At 37.9% G+C, this 23,583-nt stretch overlaps 1 protein-coding gene across 4 annotated transcripts in view; it reads left to right on the top strand.

The window, feature by feature from the left end:
• LOC135478991 (beta-arrestin-1-like) overlaps positions 1–23,583 on the top strand; it is a 70,457-nt gene that overhangs the window by 36,528 nt on the left and 10,346 nt on the right. For 2 of the 4 annotated variants that reach the window (XM_064758690.1, XM_064758691.1), the window contains exons 2-8: positions 7,822–7,852; positions 13,372–13,432; positions 14,744–14,791; positions 20,058–20,299; positions 20,743–20,802; positions 21,720–21,787; positions 23,206–23,341. In XM_064758690.1, coding sequence (XP_064614760.1) covers positions 7,822–7,852; positions 13,372–13,432; positions 14,744–14,791; positions 20,058–20,299; positions 20,743–20,802; positions 21,720–21,787; positions 23,206–23,341 — 646 coding nt within the window. The remainder of the gene's footprint in view (positions 1–7,821; positions 7,853–13,371; positions 13,433–14,743; positions 14,792–20,057; positions 20,300–20,742; positions 20,803–21,719; positions 21,788–23,205; positions 23,342–23,583) is intronic. The other 2 variants (XM_064758692.1, XM_064758693.1) reach the window with 1 other exon arrangement.

Here is a 23,583-nt window from a genome sequence, read left to right as displayed (position 1 = left end):
CGGTCACCGTTATTTAAAGTTCAGTTCATGTTGCCTTCCACTCTGCTTGGGAAGGTCTGCCAGCAACCAGGTCGCCGTTGTAAAAGTGAGACATTGTTAAGTATGGTGGAAAACACTAACCAAATATAATAAATCATAAAGAAGCAAGAATCCTCGAGATTCCCCGGTGCTTCTTATCTGCTGTGTCTGTGGATACAGATGAATTAGAATTTACCAGAATCAGTATGATCTCTGTCCACTGTGCCTGGGCTCCATGCTTATGACCACAGGGAAATGCTGCATGTATGTGACACACTGATTATTATCTATCCTAGATTTTACAAATGGGGACAAATCTAGACATCAAAACTGACAATTAAACCAGCTGTCTACCAAAATGGACGTTACGGATCAATAACTGCTTACTCTAATTCCCAAAACAAAGTTTAACACAACAAACCAAAGAACTATAAAGAAAGTATATTAAGAATGAAATTAGGACAGAATTGTGCTGCAGTGAGAAGCAGTCAACAGAATTCAATGGTGACGGAGAGACGCAGGGAACGCTGTAGACTGGAGTGAGAAGCAGTCAACAGGATTCAATGGTGACGGAGAGACGCAGGGAACGCTGTAGACTGGAGTGAGAAGCAGTCAACAGGATTCAATGGTGACGGAGAGACGCAGGGAACGCTGTAGACTGGAGTGAGAAGCAGTCAACAGGATTCAGTGGTGACGGAGAGACACAGGGAACGCTGTAGACTGGAGTGAGAAGCAGTCAACAGGATTCAATGGTGACGGAGAGACGCAGGGAACGCTGTAGACTGGAGTGAGAAGCAGTCAACAGGATTCAATGGTGACGGAGAGACACAGGGAACGCTGTAGACTGGAGTGAGAAGCAGTCAACAGGATTCAATGGTGACGGAGAGACGCTGGGAACGCTGTAGACTGGAGTGAGAAGCAGTCTGCAGGATTCAATGGTGACGGAGAGACGCAGGGAACGCTGTAGACTGGAGTGAGAAGCAGTCAACAGGATTCAATGGTGACGAGGAGACGCTGGGAACGCTGTAGACTGGAGTGAGAAGCAGTCAAGAGGATTCAATGGTGACGAGGAGACGCTGGGAACGCTGTAGACTGGAGTGATAAGCAGTCAACAGGATTCAATGGTGACGGAGAGACGCAGGGAACGCTGTAGACTGGAGTGAGAAGCAGTCAACAGGATTCAGTGGTGACGGAGAGGCGCAGGGAACGCTGTAGACTGGAGTGAGAAGCAGTCAACAGGATTCAATGGTGACGAGGAGACACGCAGGGAACGCTGTAGACTGGAGTGAGAAGCAGTCAGCAGGATTCAGTGGTGACGGAGAGACGCAGGGAATGTTGTAGACTGGAGTGAGAAGCAGTCAACAGGATTCAATGGTGACAGAGAGACGCAGGGAACGCTGTAGACTGGAGTGAGAAGCAGTCAACAGGATTCAATGGTGACGGAGAGACGCAGGGAACGCTGTAGACTGGAGTGAGAAGCAGTCAACAGGATTCAATGGTGACGAGGAGACACGCAGGGAACGCTGTAGACTGGAGTGAGAAGCAGTCAGCAGGATTCAATGGTGACGGAGAGACGCAGGGAACGTTGTAGACTGGAGTGAGAAGCAGTCAACAGGATTCAATGGTGACGGAGAGACGCAGGGAACGCTGTAGACTGGAGTGAGAAGCAGTCAACAGGATTCAATGGTGACGAGGAGACGCAGGGAACGCTGTAGACAGTGCTCTAGAAAATGAATTAAATAATGCATTGCATGGCACAAGCTAATACAGTTAAGCTTTTGCCGTAACTTCTGGCCGGTATAACAGTGAAGTTTCCTCTACATGGAGCTCACAAAGTAGTCAAAACCTGTCTATGTTTAACATGGACAAAAAACTCCAGGTGGGTTAGGTTTCATGTAGCTAACTGCTGCCTTAAAAGCAGTGTATTGTTGTTCATCGTGTTGGGCTTCCGTTGTGAACGACTAAAATATTCATGACCCTGTGACCCATAAAAGACAGTCTGGATGTACCTTGAATATTTTGATAATTAGGGTGACTGTGATAAAAGTATTTTATTGACCTCACATGGCATGTTCATATCACATAGATTTCGAATAGGCTATCAACAAAACAATGCCCGACTGTCTTTACTATCAATATTTGATGGAAATCAGCATTCTCAGGGCGTCCATATGTTCACCAACTCAACCTCCAGCAAAGCAGTTCTCATATATATTCTGGTTGGAAAATTCTCATGTTTTTTTGATTTAATATTTTTTTGCCTTCTCTGTGTCCTTGGTGGAAACAAACTGTCGACACAGATCATAGAACTGTTCCTGTGGCCTTGGTGGAAACAAATTGTCAACACAGACCGTAGAACTGTTCCTGTGGCCTTGGTGGAAACAAACTGTCGACACAGATCATAGAACTGTTCCTGTGGCCTTGGTGGAAACAAATTGTCAACACAGACCATAGAACTGTTCCTGTGGCCTTGGTGGAAACAAACTGTCAACACAGATCATAGAACTGTTCCTGTGGCCTTGGTGGAAACAAATTGTCAACACAGATCATAGAACTGTTAGTGTGGCCTTACATGAAGTTTCCTGGGGGTCAGTTGCTTCCTACTAATATTGCATGTGTTGGTCAACATGCATACCACATTGAGGTTCGCTCTATGGGTGACATGGGGGGAAACATCTATGCACATTTATGGGGAGGTTGGTTAGTAACTTGGCAAAGGGGAGTTAGCGTTACTCTGAGAGTCTCCAGGTATTTTCTCCACAGGTGTAAATGTTACTGCCATGGCATGGTGAGACATTCTTCAGCACAGCATGATGGTTGTCAGTGAGCTACTGATATGATATGTTGATTGTGTTAAGTTGTACATGCTTTGAGTTGTGCATATGTTGTGTGTTGTGTGTGTTAAACATGTTGTAGATGAATGTCTGGTACCTGTCATTGATGTGTACATGTAAGTGTGGTACATGTTTTATATGGTACATGTTGTATATGTGTGGTACATGTTGTAGATGTATATGTGTGGTACATGTTGTACATGTACATGTTTTATATGTGTGTTACATGTTGTATATGTGTGGTACATGTTGTATTTATTTGTTTATTTATTTATTTGATTGGTGTTTTATGCCCTACTCAAGAATATTTCATGTTGGCGGCCAGCATTATGGTGGGTGGAAACTGGGCAGAGCCAGGGGGAAACCCACGACCATCCGCAGTCTGCTGACAGACCTCCCCATGTACGGCTAGAGAGAAAGCCATCATGAGCTGGACTTAAACTCACATCGACCGGGTACATGTTGTACATGTTTTATATGCGTGGTACATGTTCTGTGAGTGTAGTTTTGCTTTTTTGGTCTTACATTGTTCACGTTGTATATGTGTTGTTATTGTTTCATGTATACATGTATGTATTGGATAAGTATACACATAGAGGAGGCGGCCATTTTGTGCAGTATATATGCATCCTTGGAATAATGTTATTGGAGTAGATTGCCCAATGTTAACTGTAGCAAGCACATGTAGCAATAAGCCCACAATGTGGACAGCGTGCACAAATCCCTGTACACGGGGAAACCAGTTGGGGAGTTGGGGATATGAGTAGGCTTGTATCATACTGACGGCCGGTCTGTAATTCAGAGGCAGCCATCCTTGTAGTCGCGTTAAATGCAATCTCGCGTCGGTTTGTTCCCTAGGGGCATGGCTTTCACCATCGCTCCGCAATCTCGACGACCATTTTAGCTGTAAAGTGCCAATTTCTTACGCAACGCTGGGCACGGAGTCAGGGCCTTGTTCTTACATCCTGTTTGGGAGGTTATCAAGGCCGGTAATGCAATGATTCGACCAACAGATGATGTCCGTGCAGAATCCTTATGCTAAGGAAAGGTGAAATGAACTGTGCTTTATTATCACTCTTCGCATGACAGTGACATTTATTAAACCACGCTCATCCCGAATAATGTTTGATATGGCTGTCATCAGAGAAATGTGTACAAGACATTTGATGAAATTTTGCAGACACTGAGCATGTGACCTTTGCCTTTGTGTAGAAGTGATGTTGTTTGAAGATGCGGTAGTAAAAATTCTCTTTTTTTTTTTGTTGGAGTTACCATTTTTTGTTCAGTTTATTTATTCAGATCTAATGTGTTATTTTACAACATTCCCCGGATCATGATTTTTATTGATCATTTTTTTTGGTGGAGACTTCAACTGAATCTGAAATATGTGTGCACAGATTTATCGTCTGAACATTTTGACCTGATTGGCAAGTTGCACTTCATGAATTCTCTGTAACACTTAGACTTTATACATTCATTTTTACATATCAAACTTATACATTAGTGTGGCTCAGTTGGTTAGCGCAGCATAATGACCCAGGAGCTCCTCACCAATGCGGTCGCTGTGAGTTCAGCTCATGCTGGCTTCCTCGCGGCCGTACGTGGGAAGGTCTCTCAGCAACCTGCGGATGGTCGTAGGTTTCCCCTGGTTTCCTCCTGCCATAATGCTGGCCGCCGTCGTATAAGTGAAATATTCTTGAGTACGGCGTAAAACACCAATCAAATAAATAGATAAATATACATTAGTAATGCTATTAAATGACATGTATCTTTTACATTTAATAGCAGGACTAATGTGTAAGTTTGATTTGTGCAAATGAACTCTGAAAAAGTCTGAGTGTTTATGCTGAATTAGTACTTGTATCTTGTGACAACCTCTCAATATAAATCAGTGTGAAGCTTGTGCAGTTTTTGCTTGTGCAGTTTTTGGCTTTTCACTGGAATACATTTTGTTTTCTCACATTTCAAACTTTGTATATGTTGTATATTTGTAGGGCACATTGTACATACTGTATATTTGGAGGCCATATTGTGCATGCTGTATATTTGTAGACCATATTGCACATGCATAAATGATAGGATAATTGGTGATATACATTGCAACTTACGGTAATTATAAAGAGTCAAGAAGTCTAACCTGTGAAAGGATCTTTTTTTAATGTACACATATGAATGTGAAGGAAGTCATAATTACAGGTAATCTTAATTACAGGTAAGTCAGATTAAGTCAGACATGTGTATCAACCTAATTAATACATGCAAATGTACTGGTAGATGATTGCAAACATACACATATTTATTAATTCATTATTAATTATAAATGGAATCCTCTGTGGCCAAGGTGGTTAGCGTTCCAGACGCATCATCTCAGGAGCCTTTCACCAATGTAGTCATTGTGAATTCAAGTCCAGCTCATGCTGGCTTCATCTCTGGCCGTACATGGGAAGGTCTGTCATCAACCGGCGGATGGTTGTGCATTTTCTCAGGGCTCTGCTCGGTGTTCTCCCGCCATACCCGCCATACGGCCGTCGTCGTAAAAATGAAACATTCTTAAGTACAGCATAAAACACCAGTGAAATAAATAAATAAATAAATTGAATAATACATTTTTTAAAATTAATAATCATTGTAACTGTATACTCATAGTATGTGCATCCATCTCTATAAGTGTATTCTCTTTATCCCTTATATATTCAACCTTTATTGTTGTTCTGTATCTGTTTTTTACATGTGTGTATCTTTACGACAGTAAGTTTGTATTTTAATGATATGTTTAAGGCTGCACAGTTACACTGGCCTCACAACTTCAGTTTCTCAGATGTAACAGTCAGGTTATTATGTGGTTGTAAACTGAAGGAGAATCAAAGGTCATATGCTGTTATTCTCTTGAAGAAAATAATAGAATATATTTTAAAACTTATGAGAATTGTAATTTATTGCTTTCAGCACTAAAAATATTTTCTTTATAAAAAACAGAATAAAATTACAGCAACAGGAGCCTGTATACATGTATATAAACACACATGAAGATTGAAAAATATACTGTATAAATCCAAGGCATACATGGAGATGTGTTTACGATGAAACATGTTCGGACATTAAATCTTGTTTTGATCACCAAGATTAAGTAGAATCTTCCCCATTCTTGGTTAATTGCTCTTTATTGCACTGTGCAGATGGTATGGTGGCTTGTTCTTGCACTTTCTTCTCGACACAAGATGGATGGGAAGTGAAATGTAATCACAGCTCATCTTCTACTAAAACCCCCATCACGAGGGGAAATGGTCGCTCTACATCTGTAGGGCTTTTTTTTCCTCCCTCAATCCGCATCCCCTCTCTTGTCTTGTGACAATGATGTAGACTTTGGGTTTCTGAGCGCTTCATACTCTGGCTACAAAGCTGGCTAGCTGGCCCTGCAAGCTGAGTAGATTGGTCACGGCTCCAGGTTATACTCCCTTTCCCAGTCTCCTCTTGTGCCCCTCATCCTTTTACCCCTGACATTTCGCCCGCTTTACCACGACTCATTCCCAAGCTCTTCTGATTTTATTGCTTTCGGGCCCAAATCAAGAGGACAGTAATGGGATCTGTCCTGCCTCCAGGCGGCCATCTTGGATTGCCTGGATGAGGTTTGCCATGTTTGCTGCAGGTCGATCCCCCAGGGGAAGCTGGGGATGGTGTGGGGAGGGGACCTGAAGGTTAATCTATGATGGCAGATGACGGGTGCCCTGGGGGTAGGGGATATTGTGCACATACACTAGTCACTTTACATCTGCATTTTACCATGGACGTTTACCTTGTTATTCAACATATATTCTGTAATACTAGTAACCCTTGCAGCTGCAAACCACAACATTATGTTTACGCATTACATCCCGATTTGATGGGGTTGGTAAGTGATGATATTAACCAATTCAAAAGTGTTCTGGATTTATTTCCAAAATTTAAAAGATTGAAAAAAAAAAAGTGTACTATATGAAATGGAAATCAAATAAAACTTTGCCTACAAAAGTGTTGATCATTATGGGTTGTGACTGCATAAGTATTTTAGTATTTGGCAAACACCATGACCATGGAAAAACCACATGGTAGATACATGCGATGTATTTACATATATGTCGTCTTCATAATACATGAGTTATATCATGTGTATTACCGCACGGATAATCAGATAAGTAAAAAAATAATATGTACATATATTTGCTAGTTACAGCTATTACTTCATAGTTGAGGGACCAGTCTCTCGTTGCCATGCTGAATGGTATGTCAGACCAAAGTAAGACAATGTACCTGTAGGTAATCTTGTTACATCTTTGGCCTGGCTTTTAGCTTTATAAGTCTATTGGAAGGGATAAGAGTTATATGAAAAGTGTTTTAGTTAGGCAGCACTGTATGTTAATAGAGTGAGTGAGTGCGTGGGGTTAAGCGTCGTAATTAACAATTTTTCAGCCATATGACGACGTAGGAGGCCTCAGAGTGCATGAAATGTGCCTCCGTGTTGCGGGATGGATTTCCACCGCTCTTTTATGTGAAGACTTAGAGGATTTAGATGTTTTGCCCCCATATACCTTCACATTTCAGGTGTATGAACATGTACATGTCCATACATATGTACAAATGCAATATTTAATATACTCTGATATGTGTTAGTATAAATGCGTGCATGTACATAACCATGATGCACTGTTGAGGGGCAGAGGTGCTGCGTGCTTGATGCGGTAGATGTTCCGAGTCCAGACTGCATTTATTAGAACGCAGATCATCTTGGTTGATAACATAAAATTATTCTTTTCCTCAACTTCTGGAAAATGTGGGAAATGCTGTCAAATAATGTCAGGAATTCACCTCAAACTTATTTTTTTTCTTCTATCTCTCTGAAAATCTGATTTGTGTCTCTGCAAATTTTCTTGCTTAAAATGCTGTTTTGCTTGTCCATTAGGATTGTATTGTTCCTCTTTTTTTCTGTCTACAGAGTTTTCAAGAAAAGTAGCCCCAATGGGAAGGTAAGCTGTTCACTTTGTTTTTTAGTTTAGCTTACAGCTCTTTACTTGTTTCTGAGTGTACATATTACAGAATGATTGCAGTTGTGGAATTGTTTCTGAGTGTACAGAATGATTGCAACTGTGAAATTGTTTCTGAGTGTACAGAATGACTTGCAACTGTTGAATTTCTGAGTGTGCAGAGTGATTTCAACTGTTACATTGTTTTGAGCATTACAAATTGATTTGCAACTATTGAATTGTTTCTGAGTGTACAGAATGATTGCAGCTGTTAAATTGTTTCTGAGTGTACAGAATGATTGCAACTGTGAAATTGTTTCTTAGTGCACAGAATGACTTGCAGTTGTTGAATTTTTGAGTGTACAGAGTGGTTTCAACTGTTACATTGTTTTTGAGCATTACAAATTGATTTGCAACTATTGAATTGTTTCTGAGTGTACAGAATGATTGCAACTGTTAAATTGTTTCTGAGTGTACAGAATGATTGCAACTGTGAAATTGTTTCTGAGTGCACAGAATGACTTGCAACTGTTGACTTTCTGAGTGTACAGAGTGGTTTCAACTGTTACATTGTTTTTGAGCATTACAAATTGATTTGCAACTATTGAATTGTTTCTGAGTGTACAGAATGATTGCAACTGTTAAATTGTTTGAGTGTACAGAATGATTGCAACTGGACTACTTATCTGAGTGTACAGATTAATTGCAACTTTTGAAATGTTTCTAAATGTACAGAATGATTGCAGCTGTTTAATTGTTTCTGAGCGAACAGAATGATTGTGGAAGTGTTCATCAGCGGTTTAATCCTCCAAGCAGTGCACAACAGAAATGGCTGCCTTTGTGTAATATGTAAATTAAACGCCAATAACAAATAAATAAAAAAGTAATTATTGAAACTCTTTTCATGAGTAAAACAAACCTTGCCTCTTCAAGACTAAATGCTAATAATGACACCTTTGTCTTCTTCAGGTAGTATAAAACAATAACTTGAGTTCAAAGCTGCATTGAAGCTTGAGTTACATGGAGATCATTTTTTCCGTTAAACTTTTCAAATTAATCGAAGGGCGTACACCAGCACTGATTACGTTACCATTTAAGGCACTCCTTTTCTTTTGGGTTGATTCACAGAAAGCCTATGGTCCGTTTTGTCTTTACCACTAACTCTGTGATCTTTGGTAGAAATGATATTTTTGACTCCTACCTCTCTGGTAAAGGAGCCCTAATCATCGATCAGATAAAATAAAGTTTGATACTTTCTGACTGCACAGAACACAAGGTAAAAAGATCAAACAGATTTCTGTTATACTTATTACACTTATCATTTTGAGAGCCTTTGTACCAAAACACCATATCATGTGCTCTGAAGCGTGGACGTAATTTCATCATGACGCAAACGTTTTTATTCTCTGCCTTTATGTGTCTCTATGACTTGATATCCAGGGCAACTATATATAGATAAATCAAGACAAATTCCAAGCTTTGGGAATACTCGGCTGATTTCAGCTTACCACAGGGGTAATATTACATGGACACTAAATTGACGCTGTCTTAATGAAAAATCAATCTTCAGGTAAGGTTGTGAAAACCACAAATTATTGTCCGATCAATGGTAAACTTCGATTGGCTCTAGTAATACCTCACAGAAGTGGGTTATTCCTGGATAGTCACAGCATGTAGGCACACTAGGGATTGCACACTAGAGATTGCGTGAAGCCAAGTGACAGGAGTATTTTTGTAAGTGTCCGAGTTTGTACTTGTAACCAGCACTCGTTTCGATTTTCTTTTCAGGCCACTTCAGTTTTAGCCTACCATTTCCATTTATTCACTATCATACATTGTAAATCGTTAAAAACATCGTGTCGCTTCTGTTTCTTAAGACTGCGCAAGTCTTCTCGCAATTCTGAAAATAATTCAGTCCAGTTTCTCTTGCAACTGAAGTAGGCCAGTAAGAAGAGCAATATTTTTTTAAAATAAGTAAACATAAAGTCTGCTACTCTATATACATAGAAAAAATGATATAGGCCACAGTTACTTCAGAAAAATATGTAAAAAATTCTATAAAGTTTTGAAAGCCGAGAAGATGAAGTTCAGCATTGGGGATGTGGCACTGACTGACAATTTACCCCGAATAGCCATGTTGTAGAAGCCCATATGAACTTGGCCAATCACTAGCTCTGAAAGCGTCACATCATAATTGGCTGTCATGTCAAGGAACATATTAGCTCTCAATTGTCAGTGTGGTTTCTTTAAGTGGATAGACAGATATCGATGCAATAAATTGGATTTTGTGGTTAGTTTAAGTGTTAAACTGATGCGTTTTCGACCACACAGTTATGAGCCGGGAACTGAGAACGGCTGTCCCTGTCACAGTGCGTTCATGTTATTCAGGATACTGCAGTAACTTCGTCAGGGTGAGCTGGCGAGAAAACTGCGTCAGGAGAGTCATTGCTTGAAGAAAAGTCACTTTGCATTATTTTTCCGAAGTCAGATTAACTATGAAAATATCTTCTCAAAATCTGAAGGAAAGAGTCTGTTATCAATCAGAAGGTCCTGCTGTGTTTAGTAAATTCCCTGAAGTTGATTTAGCCAGCTAAGCCAAATGCTTACACCCCGTGCAGGACGAGGATGAGCAGGATTCTTAAACACGACGCTTGTGTCCACGAACATCACCGTGACTGAGCATCAATCTGAAAGAAACATCAGTTATTTGAACATGGAACAGAACTGATACTCTTTAGTTGGGTATCAGGCGTTTTTGTTTGTGTCACAAGTGGATGTTGATGTTCCTTCCCCCCCCCCCTCCCCCCCCCCCTACTCTTGTTGCTTTTTCATATTACTCTGTCATCACTCCATTCTGATCATTCATCCCTCACCAATGTTAATAGGGTTGACTAATGTTCACTAAAACATCCAGTTTCGCGCCGTAGTACATGAAGTTTTTAGGTACTGGAGGCAATGGTTTTGTGCCATGTTACATGAAGAGTGTGTTTTATATGCATTGTTTCAGACCCACTGGACTTGTGTTTTTGGATGCTGACTGGATATGTTGATTTCACTGGTTAGCTAGAGTATCTAAACTAAGTCCTGAGGGATGTTCAGTGTAGACACTCAGTTGCTCACATAGCTGCATAAGCTTTGTTTTATGCCCTTTCAGGTATTGTATTCCATCTTGGAGATTATTGACATATTTTATTCGATAATTGTATTTGGCAGACACTCAGTCGTTTTCATCGCTGCATAAGCTTTGTTTTCTGCCCGCAAAGGTCATCTTATTCTGAGACCAAAACCAGTAGGAATAAAGCATTCCAGATGTCGTCCCAAGTTATTCCCAGCATAAGCAATCCATGTGACATTGTATTTTCTCATTGTCACATTGTTTAAGGACGATGTTACGGGAGAACTCCTAGGTTTTGTGATGTCACTCCAGAGAACTATAACATGGCAAAATGGCATCACCAAATGAGTGCTTAGTTTCTGATGATTGTTCGCTATGTATTTTGTTGATAAGTGATGTAGAATTTTTAAGATATTTTTATAATATTTCTGGAATACTGCTTTATTAATTAATTCAGTTTTATTGGCAGACTTTGTGATCAATTTAATCTTGAAGAAAATAAATAGAAAATGGTGGATTGTCTGCTACTATACTTGCCCTGAAAAATTAGCCCCTCAAAATTTAATTTTCACTGACACATTCTACTAGCTCTCCAATCAAACATCAGAACAACTTTCTCAAATCAACAGACAGAATCACACAAAATCAGGAATTGTGAACAAAATTTTAGGTTAAATGCATACATGCAGTGTGTAGGATTAGAGAAGGGTCAGAAAAGCATTTAGTATATAAATACATTTATAAACTACATGTATACATCGTTTTTGGGGTTTCCCAGTGTTTCGCGTAATATTGTGAAAAATTTTTTCAAGCTGATTGCCCTTTCACACATCTGCTTTTGCATAACTCAGTTATGAGCTGATACAGGCTGGAGTTACCATCATCCATTAACACATTGATGCCCTGTTTTTCTGATAAGATATTTTTTGTCACAGCTAGGGTTTCCACAAGTTTTCATGTTGCTACCAGCAACTTTCTCGCTTCTTAGGAGATGACTGCCACATTAACAGGTTGCCTTGCTCCCCTTTTTTTTGGAGGCAGTACAGAAGTGAGATTGTTCATGCTGAGCTGTTTCTTCCTCTAGACACAAATGAGTAATTATGCTAACAAATCTCACCCTATGTGGGTATGTTTCTGTTGTAATGGAAGACAATCTCACATTACATGAAAATGAAAGCTTTTAGTACCGTGGCGGATATGAGAATTTATATGCCATGAAACACCTATTGCAAATGAATCCTGTTAAAACTTCTAAAGAAATTTTTTATTTTAACTATGGTAGTAAGGAGATTCCATTCAAAAGAAATACAGACTGTGTATGGGATATGTCCGAATTCCTCCCACCATTACACTGGCTGTCGTCGCAAAAGTGAAGTATTCTTGAGGATGCGTAAAACACCAATCAAACAAAGAAACAAAAAAAAAATATTATTTGCAGCAATGTCATTAGTCAGTGAAAAATTCTATCCTTGACTTTTTCTTGACTTGAAATAAAGTCTGCAGTTAAATTGTTAAAAAACATGGGGTCACGAGCAATACATGTAACTGTTAAATGGATTTACAAAGTATCTTAATTTTCACACACTTTTCCAATTAAAAAAAATTTTTTCGAAATTTTTTGGATGCAATTTATCCTGAACAAGGATTTGTCTTTGACTGGGTTGGCTTGGTTTATATATAAGCCTAATTTAAATCATATCAATTTTAAAATGCATGATACCCTTGAATATACCTGTAGCTATATATTGAAATTTACATTTTGCCAGTAGGATATTCCAATCTCACCTTTGAAACACCATTTTAAGGTGAAAAACTCGTAGAATCAGGCAAAATGAGGGACTTGGTCATTGATGACGTTTTAGGTCAAATACAGTGAAAGAAAAAACATCTAAACATGTAAAAACTTTTAAAGATTAATAAAGAAAAAGATAGCACGTGATGCAGACATCTTCCCCTTGATGTTGGAGCAGTGTCGGTCAGATTGGCCTGTGAAAATGTAGATTGATTTTATGGCTGGAATCCTTTAGGCTGACTGTAATCGAAGACATTAGGATATTGACCCTCAGCAAGTCTAAGTTTGTGTCCATAGGTTTTTTTTCCATCTGCCATGTCAGCCAGACAGTCGAGTCATTAGGTTAGTATCTGTTTCACATTGATTGGACGAAGAGAGCTCGGATGAGATCAGATACTCCTGACAATCCAACTCCGAACCTTCTTCAGAACTTCTCTTGTCCATTCTGAGGTCACGACCACGGACTGATAATTGCAGACAACGTCTCCTATCCACTTATCAATGTTAGCCATTTTTCCTCCCAAGAGCAATTCGATTTTCGCTGATTTTTGTGTTTCTAAAGGGAGGTAAATTAACCTTTGTTGATTTGCGTGCATTCTTTTTTTATTCTTACAGATAACAACGTATTTAGGGAAGAGGGACTTCATAGACCACTTGACGCACACCGACCCCATTGGTAAGTTCTTTCCGTTGCCATAGAAACCTTCTTTAAAAATTTCATGATTAAAATTGTGATTGATTGATTCCTGCATGCACTTTAAGCTGTGTGTATCTGGGCAGATCTTTTGACACTCCATCCATCACCATGGCATCATGGTATTTGACGTGCAAACAGTGGACAGTACCTGATTCCTGGTGACATTTGACAATATCTTAACCGCACAGGACGTGTTGATGGAACAGCTGGGGAATTGTGTATCAGAGACTTATGTTTGTCTAGAGTTTGTAAGCTTTTAATGGATTGTAAGCTGTGACTTCGACCAAAACAATCGTTCAACCTGATTTTTCTGTCACAGAATATAATAAAGTGAGTCTAACAACCTGTGGATGGTCATGCATTATCCTAGGGCTGTGTCCGGTTTCCTCCCACCATAATGCCAAAAGCCATCGTATGAGTAAAATATACATGTACTTAAGTACAGTGTGAAACACTAATCAAATATATACATAAATGAGTGAACTTGGTCAAGCTGACTGTTAGATATGAACCTAAAGGAAAAGATAGTCAGTGATCAAAATTTTCAGCTAAATCAGGATTTTCAAAGTGTCTAATATTTGACAGAATGGCCAAGTACATTTTTTGTGATTCTAAAATTCTGGAATTATAAATTATTTATCCATACATGTAATAAAATCTATAGTATGTAATACTTTTGTGAACAATGCCATGCAACTATTTCTTTTCCAGACATCGCTTAAACCAAAGTTCTATTACATTTTCTTGTAAATCTAAAGTTTTGTAACCGCTTTGCCTCTATACAGTCAATACATTAATATCCACAACTGAATAGATAGATTTTAAAAGTGAAAGCCCATGCGCTAATACATCTTCATTGAAAACAGTCTGCAAGACATTAGTTTCAAGTTTAACAAAAAATATTGTGCAAACGTAAAAGCACCTCAAATACTCAGTATTAGACAAAATGTGCAACTTCATCATGAATGAATTGAAAGTTTTTGGTCATTTTGTACTTTACATTGTACACGAAATGTTGTGATGACTTTGTCTAACCTGGGGCTACTGTCACAAAAGTGTGTGAGTCAGATTTTTTGTAACTTTTCTCGTAAATGGCAGCATAACCCAGACAATTTTTTTTTTTTTTACGAAAAATGTTACAAGGAATGTGTCTTATAAAGTTTTGTGAAAGTTGCTTCCTGTGGCCCGTATTTCTATCACCCTGGTACCTGGTACCCATGAGCTCATTTGTGTATGTATTTGTGTGTAACCCTCACTCCGATTGTCCCATTTGTGTATTCCTTGTTGCAGGAGATGAAAATGGCGTTAAAAACCCCTTGGAAACCATAAACTTCCTTGGTAGATTGTGACTTTTGTTCTTTGTGTGTTTTTTTTAATTATTAATGTACTTAGTTGCTTTTGGGTTTTGTTGCTGTTTCTTACATTGTTATGTGTGCGTAAATACGGTGACTGGGAATAAAGGCTTGGTAGTAATAGTTGTAATATGTCATAGCTGTATATGTATAGCTTTTTCTTCGACCTTTTCAACCACCACTGCAAGTAATATTTCAAAACATTCTGAGAAAATTATGGGAGTTAGAGAAATTATCTACATAATTTTATGAAACTGGGATCTTTAGTGATACAAACAAATAATTTTTTGGTGTCATTTTCATAATAATTCCATGCATGAATTGATTAAATTCATCGTACGGCGTAAAACACCAACCAAATAAATAAATAAATAAATAACGTATATTCCTTCATGAAAAAAGTCTTGGGCTTTTTACTAACACGTTTTCATTCTCAACTCGTTAAATCCGGTTCCAGTTCCCATGGAACTTCTAATTATAACAATAAAATGCAAAATACGAAGATATGATCTGCAAAGCATTGTAATCCACAAGACAAGTTTCCTCTTTGATGTGAAAAAGATTCATATAAATACATGTTTAATGCTTTTGATTACTAGAGTAATTCAACTTCAGAATTAACTTCAGAAATTTTCACTTCGACATAAGCAGTTATTACTTTAACTCATACAGTGTATAAAATGACGTAACACTTGACCCCCAAAAAATGCATACTGTATTTAGAAGCAAATAAATGTCATATTATATGTTTTTTTTTGTTGAGAGTTACAATTTGCCAGTATAGGATGTCATCCAATCTTCCAAACAAACCTCAAAACACTATTGGTACGACGTGATACCCTAAGCATTCAAACATTTAAAAACACCATTCTAAGATCAAGACAAAATTTTAAGTTGTTTACTATGCTACATGTGTATAAGCATGTAAAAAAAAAACTTTTTCAGATAACACAAAATTAATGTGTAAATTTTGTGCCTTGGCTTCAGTACCACACCTGTGCTGGCTGGTTCTAGCCTCCTGTGTACTAGGAGGAAAGAAAACCTCAGTTTTCCAGTGAAATAAATTTATTGTATGGAAAGGTCACTAGGCTAATTAGGGTACATATCAAATTAGATTTGATTTGAAATGAAAACCAGGCATGATGTTTTTTTGACAGGTTTGTAAACACTGAGCACAGGATAAATGTTTGTGAAAACATATCATTATGCAGTCATCTGGCCAGTGTTGACGTTAAGTTAAAACGTCGAAAATAAATGTTTGGTTAATCGGGTAAATACAAGAAATCAATATGGCCGAATGAATGTGCATGTCAGTATAGTCATGGTCACGGTGTGGCCGTCTCTGTTGCAATCGCTAGTCGTGTCATTATCATGTAAACAGCTGTTCACGGTAAACATAGGTCCAGTTTGTTGTCATCTTATTGAAATAAGTCATGAGAACAGACAAACTGGCATAAGATTTTGCTCCTGGTTTAATGACGTTATTTTCTCACTGGGAGTAGGGACCATGACATCTTTATTGTGACACAGAGAGGACATTGGAATCCAGGGGTTGCTTTTACGAAACGTTGATAGCCCTTCAGAGCATGTGTTAAATCTAAATAATTACCATAGCAACGAGTATTGAAAGCATTATGTTGCCATGGTAGTTTATATCTATGTGCAGGTCATCATGAAATTGATTCCAGGTCATTGCCCAAAAATTCCATGTGCTGCACAAGTGTAAATCTGCAATGACTAACATTGCAGTGAAGTTTAATATCGTCTTGCTCTTATGCTCCCCGTTAATGGCCCTTGTTTAAAAAATAAGATGTCAATGTTTTGACCGAACAACTGACAGAGAGAGCGATTTATAGAGCTGCTTGTCATAGCTAATAAGTTATTAAAATTTTGGTTTTCATTACAAACTATATAATCTTGTCTCAGTTGGTGTGCTGTTTTGGATGTATTAAAGGATATATGAAAACAAACTCTAAAACAAAGATTATGTTTCTATGCAACATGAAGAAAATTATGGCCCATTCAGTCTTTTTTCCAGAATTATTTTTAAAGAGGAATCATCCTGGTTGTCATTGGCACAAGCTACTTAATTTCCGGACTGAGTGCTGGGGCCTTAAGAAAACTGTATCTTGAAGCCATTTTTACCCCCCAAAGCGAAAGTTGACAAATTTGTTTGTACTTATATATGTTATAGCTCATAATAATCTGCTCATTAAGAAAAAAAAACCAAAGTGTATCCTGTATCCTTTAAACTTTTTAAACAGATTTAGTGAAAATGACAAGCTGCACACTAATATTCAGTGAGCTTTTACTTCATTCTTGAAATATCTTAATTTTCCTTGAGAGTTCAGGATTTATTACCATTTATTTAGGGGGGAAAAATTTCCAAACCCTGTTACACAGAAATGTATATCTGGGCACATGTCTGTTTTCCACCTTCTCTTTTTTGTGATGATGACAATCTTAAGTTAGGAGACAAATAGCAGATGTAAGACTGATTTCAATATAAAACTTTTATACTTAGCATTCAGCCATTAAATATGGACTTGACAGCTAGGGTTCTAACATAGGCCGATGGAGTGTGTATGTGAATATACATCTCTTCCAAATAGAGTGTGACATAAAGAGAGTGCGACATGAAGCATCCATCAAGAAAATAAATGAATAATTAGCCTCCAGATAAAATACTTATAAAGGGCACAGTCTTATAATTGCATGTAACCCATTTCTCTTACAACATATCAAGCAAAACCATATGGCAACCATGACATAAACAATGTTATCATGCAATCTGTAAATTAAAAAGTTACCTTTTCCATAATAAAAAGAAACATCTTGAATATCTAGCTATACCTTGTTCCAGTGTCTTTATATATATATATATATAGTATATATATATATATATATATAGGGAAAAAAATAATAAAACGCCTTCTTAACTTTCTACATTCTGTTATATTCCAACTGCAGTTTCAAACTTCATGTTATTTTCAAGGAATATGAAATCCCTTATATATCTATAAATTATATAAATAAATATATATATATATATATAGAAAGAGAGAGAGAGAGGAGAGAGAGAGAGAGAGAGCTTTGCTTTGATAAACAGCTGTTAATTTTGTGTGAGAGACATGAAATTTCTGTACACAGTGTACACTTTGTTTTAGTACACGCAGCTACTCATAGACGTGACCAGACAAATCTCGTAATAAACAGATTTTTTGGGGGTGTAGAGATTGGGTTATAAGGAGGTACTTGTAGCTACACTTAGCTTGACCTAGTGTGAAGAACATATTTAACTGTTTGTGTTCTGATATTTATCTATGTGTATATTATAGGCAAATACGGTACAGGACTTTTTTGTTCTTGTTGGTGTTTGTTACTGTATTTGCGGTTATGGGAGGCCTTCGTGTGTATTCGTAATCCATATTATCATAAAACATTGGTGATGGGGTAATACATATGTGTATATATTTGTATTCCATATGAGGTGTATTGAAATTCATATACAGTAATATAACATTGACTTATCAGGTGCTTATAAAGTGTGTATAGGTGGAGAAGGTATATTACATGTTATTACATGCATATAATAAAGTACCATACGTTACACGTGAGAAGGCCTGTCAGCAACCTGCGGATGGTTATGGGTTTCCCCTGGGCTATGCCCGGTTTCCTCCCACCATAATACTGGCCGCCCCTTGTATAAGTGAAGTATTCTTGAATACTGCGTGAAACACCAGTCAAATATATAATATAAATAAATAACCATAGGTTACATGAGCAAGATGTGCAACATCCTAAAAGCTACAAAGTGTACAAGGTCCGAGGCTCAATCCCAGCCTGAGACAGGGTATTTCTCAATTTATTTGGCATCTGATGGTCATATGGGGCTGATAGCTCAGATGACTTTTTGACGTTTTTAATTGTTGTCTTTCATTGTCAAATTGACTTGCAAAAGTTTGTCAGTGACTATTCAGAGGTCTGTGATTCACTCAGACTATCCCTTTCCACCTTCCATGACAACGGACGTTGCTATTATGTATTAATAAACACCGTTTGAGTCTGTCCATATATGACATTTATTAACAGTCAGATTAACTAAATATTACACGTTCATTCTACAAGCATAGCATGATGTTGCAAAGTTTATAGTTCACTGAGATATTATCTATGGTCTAGGTAAAGCTTTAAGGCAGCAGTTAAAAACCAGGTATATAATGTGACTACCTGGTTTCTACGGTTTCCAATTTCCCTATAAGCTTTTGCAGACATCATATAAGTGATTTACTCTTGAGTATCAGTAAATGGTGTAAAATGCCATTAGTGGTAAATGGCTGTTTTTGCCTTATTTTATTACCTAAACGCAGAAGCCTATCAAGTAAAAATCTGGAACTGTTTCCTAGAGCAGACAGAAACTTGACTCAGAGAAGCTACACATGGTTGTCATGGTAATGAGTCTAGGTTTGACAAGCAATCGCCAGCAGGACAGACTTCGGCCCTCTTCTACGAAAAAAATGTGCTTTGCCTCTTACTGTAACATGCTGAGAGGAGGTAAAAGAGCAGTCAAGAAATACTAGGGTTAAGTTTTATTGCCACTCTCCCGTGAATGTTTTCACACCTCTTAGCCTGGTAGCATAAGAATTATGAGGGACTTGCAGAATGACCTAGTTCTGAGAGCTAGAGATTGTGGGTTCAAGGAATTGGCTGTTACCTGTTCATTCAACACCATGATGCAGCTTCAACTTTTGAATGCAGAAGTATAAGGAAATCAAACACATTTAGATTTTTGCCATCATAATACTATTATTGAAATATATGTGTCAATTTTGGCCTCCAAAACTATTGAAAAGTGATAATATGGTTGTGTCATTTGAGTAGTAATGTTTAGTTTTAGTGTGCTTTGAGGGGAAAACTACAAGAGAAGAGATAAAAATTTCTTACAGTATTCAGGGCGGGCAGTAGTTCATAGGCTATTCTCCAAAAATAATGGTCCACATGAAACATTAAAATGGAAATACATGAAAACTCTCTCCTCATAGATTCCTTTCAAATTCATCTGAAAAAAGAAACAAAATTAAAATATGTGCATCTTCTGCACAAATTTACTTAAGGCATTGTTGAAAAGCCATGTATGTCTTCAGTAAACTTCATTATCTTTAAAAATTGTTTTTAGTTCCACATATGTACTCAGATCTACCATGTAAAAACGTCCCTGATGTAAAAATTGAATCGTTTTTTTCCTCCACTAGATGGCGTAGTGTTGGTTGATCCAGACTACCTGAAGGAGAGAAAAGTCTTCGCTCACATTTTAGCAGCGTTTCGTTACGGCCGCGAAGACTTGGACGTCTTAGGTCTGACGTTCAGAAAAGATCTGTTTTTGGCGTCCATGCAAGTGTACCCTCCGTTAAAGGACCAGCAGAAACCCTTAACTCGGCTACAGGAAAGGCTCATCAAAAAACTTGGTCCAAATGCTTACCCATTTTATTTCGAGGTGAGTTTTGGTTGGAATGGGTTTGTTGTTTTTTGTTCAAAATTATGAGAATGTATTGCATTTAGTTTCTTCTCTTCAAGTGTTGTTCTTTACAGTTGAAGTTAGTTATTAGTAAAATAGCAGAGAGTGCAAGGTGTAATCTTCAGCTTTTTTGAGTGATTTCTAAGAAAGTAAATTAGATTGAAGCAGTCATTTTCCACAACAGGGCAGTATTTCAGTCTGTAAACAGCAAAAATAGCAAGCTACATGTATCAATCAAAATTATTACGATTCAAAAAATGAACTAGAGAAATCAATTTTCATACGCCTAAAAAATGGGTGACACTTTTGTTTATATTTGGGTTAAAGAATTTGTCTCGCAACATTCCAGCTGAATTGCTGAGACTATAAAGGTATGGTCAGAATTGTTGAGGAATTGCTGATGATCGTGACATTTGTTTCAGCTGCCCCCAAATGCGCCGGCGTCTGTTACACTGCAGCCCGCGCCTGGCGACACGGGAAAGGTAAGTGACGGGTACATCATTATCTTACATGTCTCCAAGTTGCAATACAGAAAGGAAAAAACATCCACAAAGATGTGTAGAGCTGTGAAATATTTGATTTGATCTTGGTTTGTAATTTTGGTATCTGTGGAAAAATTTCTGGAGGTGACTGTGTAGTATGAGGGATTAGAAATTCTGGAATGGGGCGGTTATATCATTGGGGTAGGAGTGGAGGTGTGTTGTCCAAATGTAACTCGGATGCCTTTGTCTTTCTCTCCTCCAAAACATGAGAGTTGTCATTATGCTATAATCCAATGATGAAATAACTACTCAAATTGATTTATTGCATATTTATATTATTTATTGGAATTTTTGAATGCAACTTTTGAATCATTGGGTAAGGGATAGAGGTTGTTTACATGTAGTTCTGGCTCTGGGATCAAGAAGCTACCTTGGACCAAAGTCAAATTTCAAATCACTTTAAAATTGTTATTTCTAATGAAACAATGTCAAAATATGGATTGATGACGTAAATTGTGGTGAAGTTATTGTAAAACAATGTGGTGCCAAAATAACGGAAAGGAACATACCAAATTTTTAGACTGAAATTTAAACTTAAGTCTAAGATCGCTTTGTGATTCTATGGGCCTGATGCCTTTATCTTTCTCTCCTCCAATACAGGAGAGTTATCAGCATGCAGTAATTCAGTGACGAAATAACAACTGGTACACAAATTGCTTTATTGCATATTTAGATTATTTATCTCATTTATCACATGTACAGAAATGCATGTTTTTGTGGGAACTGCTAGAATTTCAATTCTTTAACTGCGCCGTTTGATTTCCACAACCCATGAATCTGACTGACATTGTATAAATGAAATATCTAGTGAGGCATTAAACAACAATCAATCAATCAATCATTTTGTGGTGTTTCAGCCGTGTGGGGTGGATTATGAGCTCAAGACGTATGTGGCAGATAACATGGATGAGAAACCCCACAAGAGGTATGTTATAGCTGTGAACACTGCAGGCCATACTTAAACTATACTTTGTTGGGAATAATTGAACCTATGAGGAAAAAAAAAAGAAAAAAAAAGGATCGATAGGGGATACATTTTTTAAAATCTGGCTATAAATGAGAAAGATAATAATTTAAAGAAATTGACATTGAAAAAAAAGAAATTCTATCAAAATCCCTTTCGGGGACTTTTTCCACGTGAAGTAATTTGGACTCAAAAGGCATGTAATGCAGTGTTCATGCATTCCTGTCTCTTCCATTACGATTTGTAGGCAAACCTTAATACACTCATGTATTACAAGAGGGCAAGGATCAACTTCAGCTGCCGCTGTGAGTTCAAGTCCAGCTCATGCTGTCTTCCTCTAAGGTCTGGCAGCAACCTGCGGATGGTCCGGTTTCTCCCGGGCTATGCCCACTATAGTGCTGGCCGTCGACTAATAAGTGAAATATTCTTGAGTATGGCGTAAAACAGTAATCAAATAAATAAATAAATAATTCAAATTCAACTTCATTTGCTAGCGGGCAGGAAAAGGTATTCCATAAAAGCTTTAGAGTGTGACCCTTTTTTTGTCATGTTCGTCAGGCTCCACCAAACGACCATGTTTTTCACCATGGCTTCAGCTGTAAGCTCTCCAGGTTATTTATCAGGAGTTTCTAGTAATCAGAATTGGTCAGACGTTTTAATGTCCTTGTTTGTATCCTTCTGCTCCTGTGGAACCTGACAGGTGATTGGATATTATACTTTCTGCAGTCTGGCATTTATACAAGTACAGAGAAAGCAAACAGAGGAAGGCTTAGAGCTGAAAACCAACCCACAGTATATCATTGCACAATACGGATGAATGGTTTACACATCTGGGGCAGATCTTTTCAGTTGTATACTGTCTTTTGGTTGCAGCTGATGTGAGCAGAATGTAGTTGTAGGAGTTCCAAATTGTGGTAAATTGCTTAAAATTCGGCCCAAAAATATGAAGCTAAAATATGAAATAGGATATGAATTATTGTACAAATATGAAAATGCTTCAAGGTATGGCTTTACATAAAGCAATAAGCACCGTAGCAAATGTGATATAAATCAGCACGTAAAATATGCAGTCTTACATGAATTATGACTAGTCGTATAAAGCTAAAATGGTATGAGAATTTATATGAAGCTACAACTTGGTAAAAAATGTTCACAGGGAGTTTGTTTCAAGTTGTCCCCAAAGCTGGGAGATTTAATTACCATGCTGCTGTATGGCAGTGATATTCAAACCAAAGTCATGTTATTGATTTACACCATTTATCAGTGTTGTAGTCATGTTGTGGTTTCCTAAATGAGTTAGGTTCATGTTTTATAGCTCTTACGGCTTCACAGTCTGTTACAGTAAATTTTAGCAAGGTACTTGTTATCGATTGTTTCAGGAACTCGGTCCGTTTGGCGATACGAAAGCTGACATATGCTCCTGAGCAGCCAGCGCCCCAGCCCAGTGCTGAGGCTGTCAAAGAATTCATGATGAGCCAAGGGAATCTCAAACTGGAAGCCTCTCTAGACAAGGAGGTATAAAAGTCCTTCACTATGTTTCTATAAATCTGCTGTGATGCGTTTTCATGTATTGTGGCATTACTGCTTAGAAAGAAGATTAGCATTGGCAAGAGCGACTGAATTATTGATTTTTTCTGATTTAAATTCATTTTGACAGGATTCCCTGGAAATCTGTCTATGTATAGTGAACCCTTGTTGGTTCCGATGGGTGTTTGTTATCTTCAAACCCGTCTGTCATCTTCAAACCTGTTACAACT

The sequence above is a fragment of the Liolophura sinensis genome, chromosome 12, assembly GCF_032854445.1.
Source record: "Liolophura sinensis isolate JHLJ2023 chromosome 12, CUHK_Ljap_v2, whole genome shotgun sequence".
Taxonomy (NCBI): Eukaryota; Metazoa; Mollusca; class Polyplacophora; order Chitonida; family Chitonidae; genus Liolophura; species Liolophura sinensis.
Note: the sequence above shows the minus strand (reverse complement) of the source record. Positions and strands in the feature narration are given on the sequence as shown.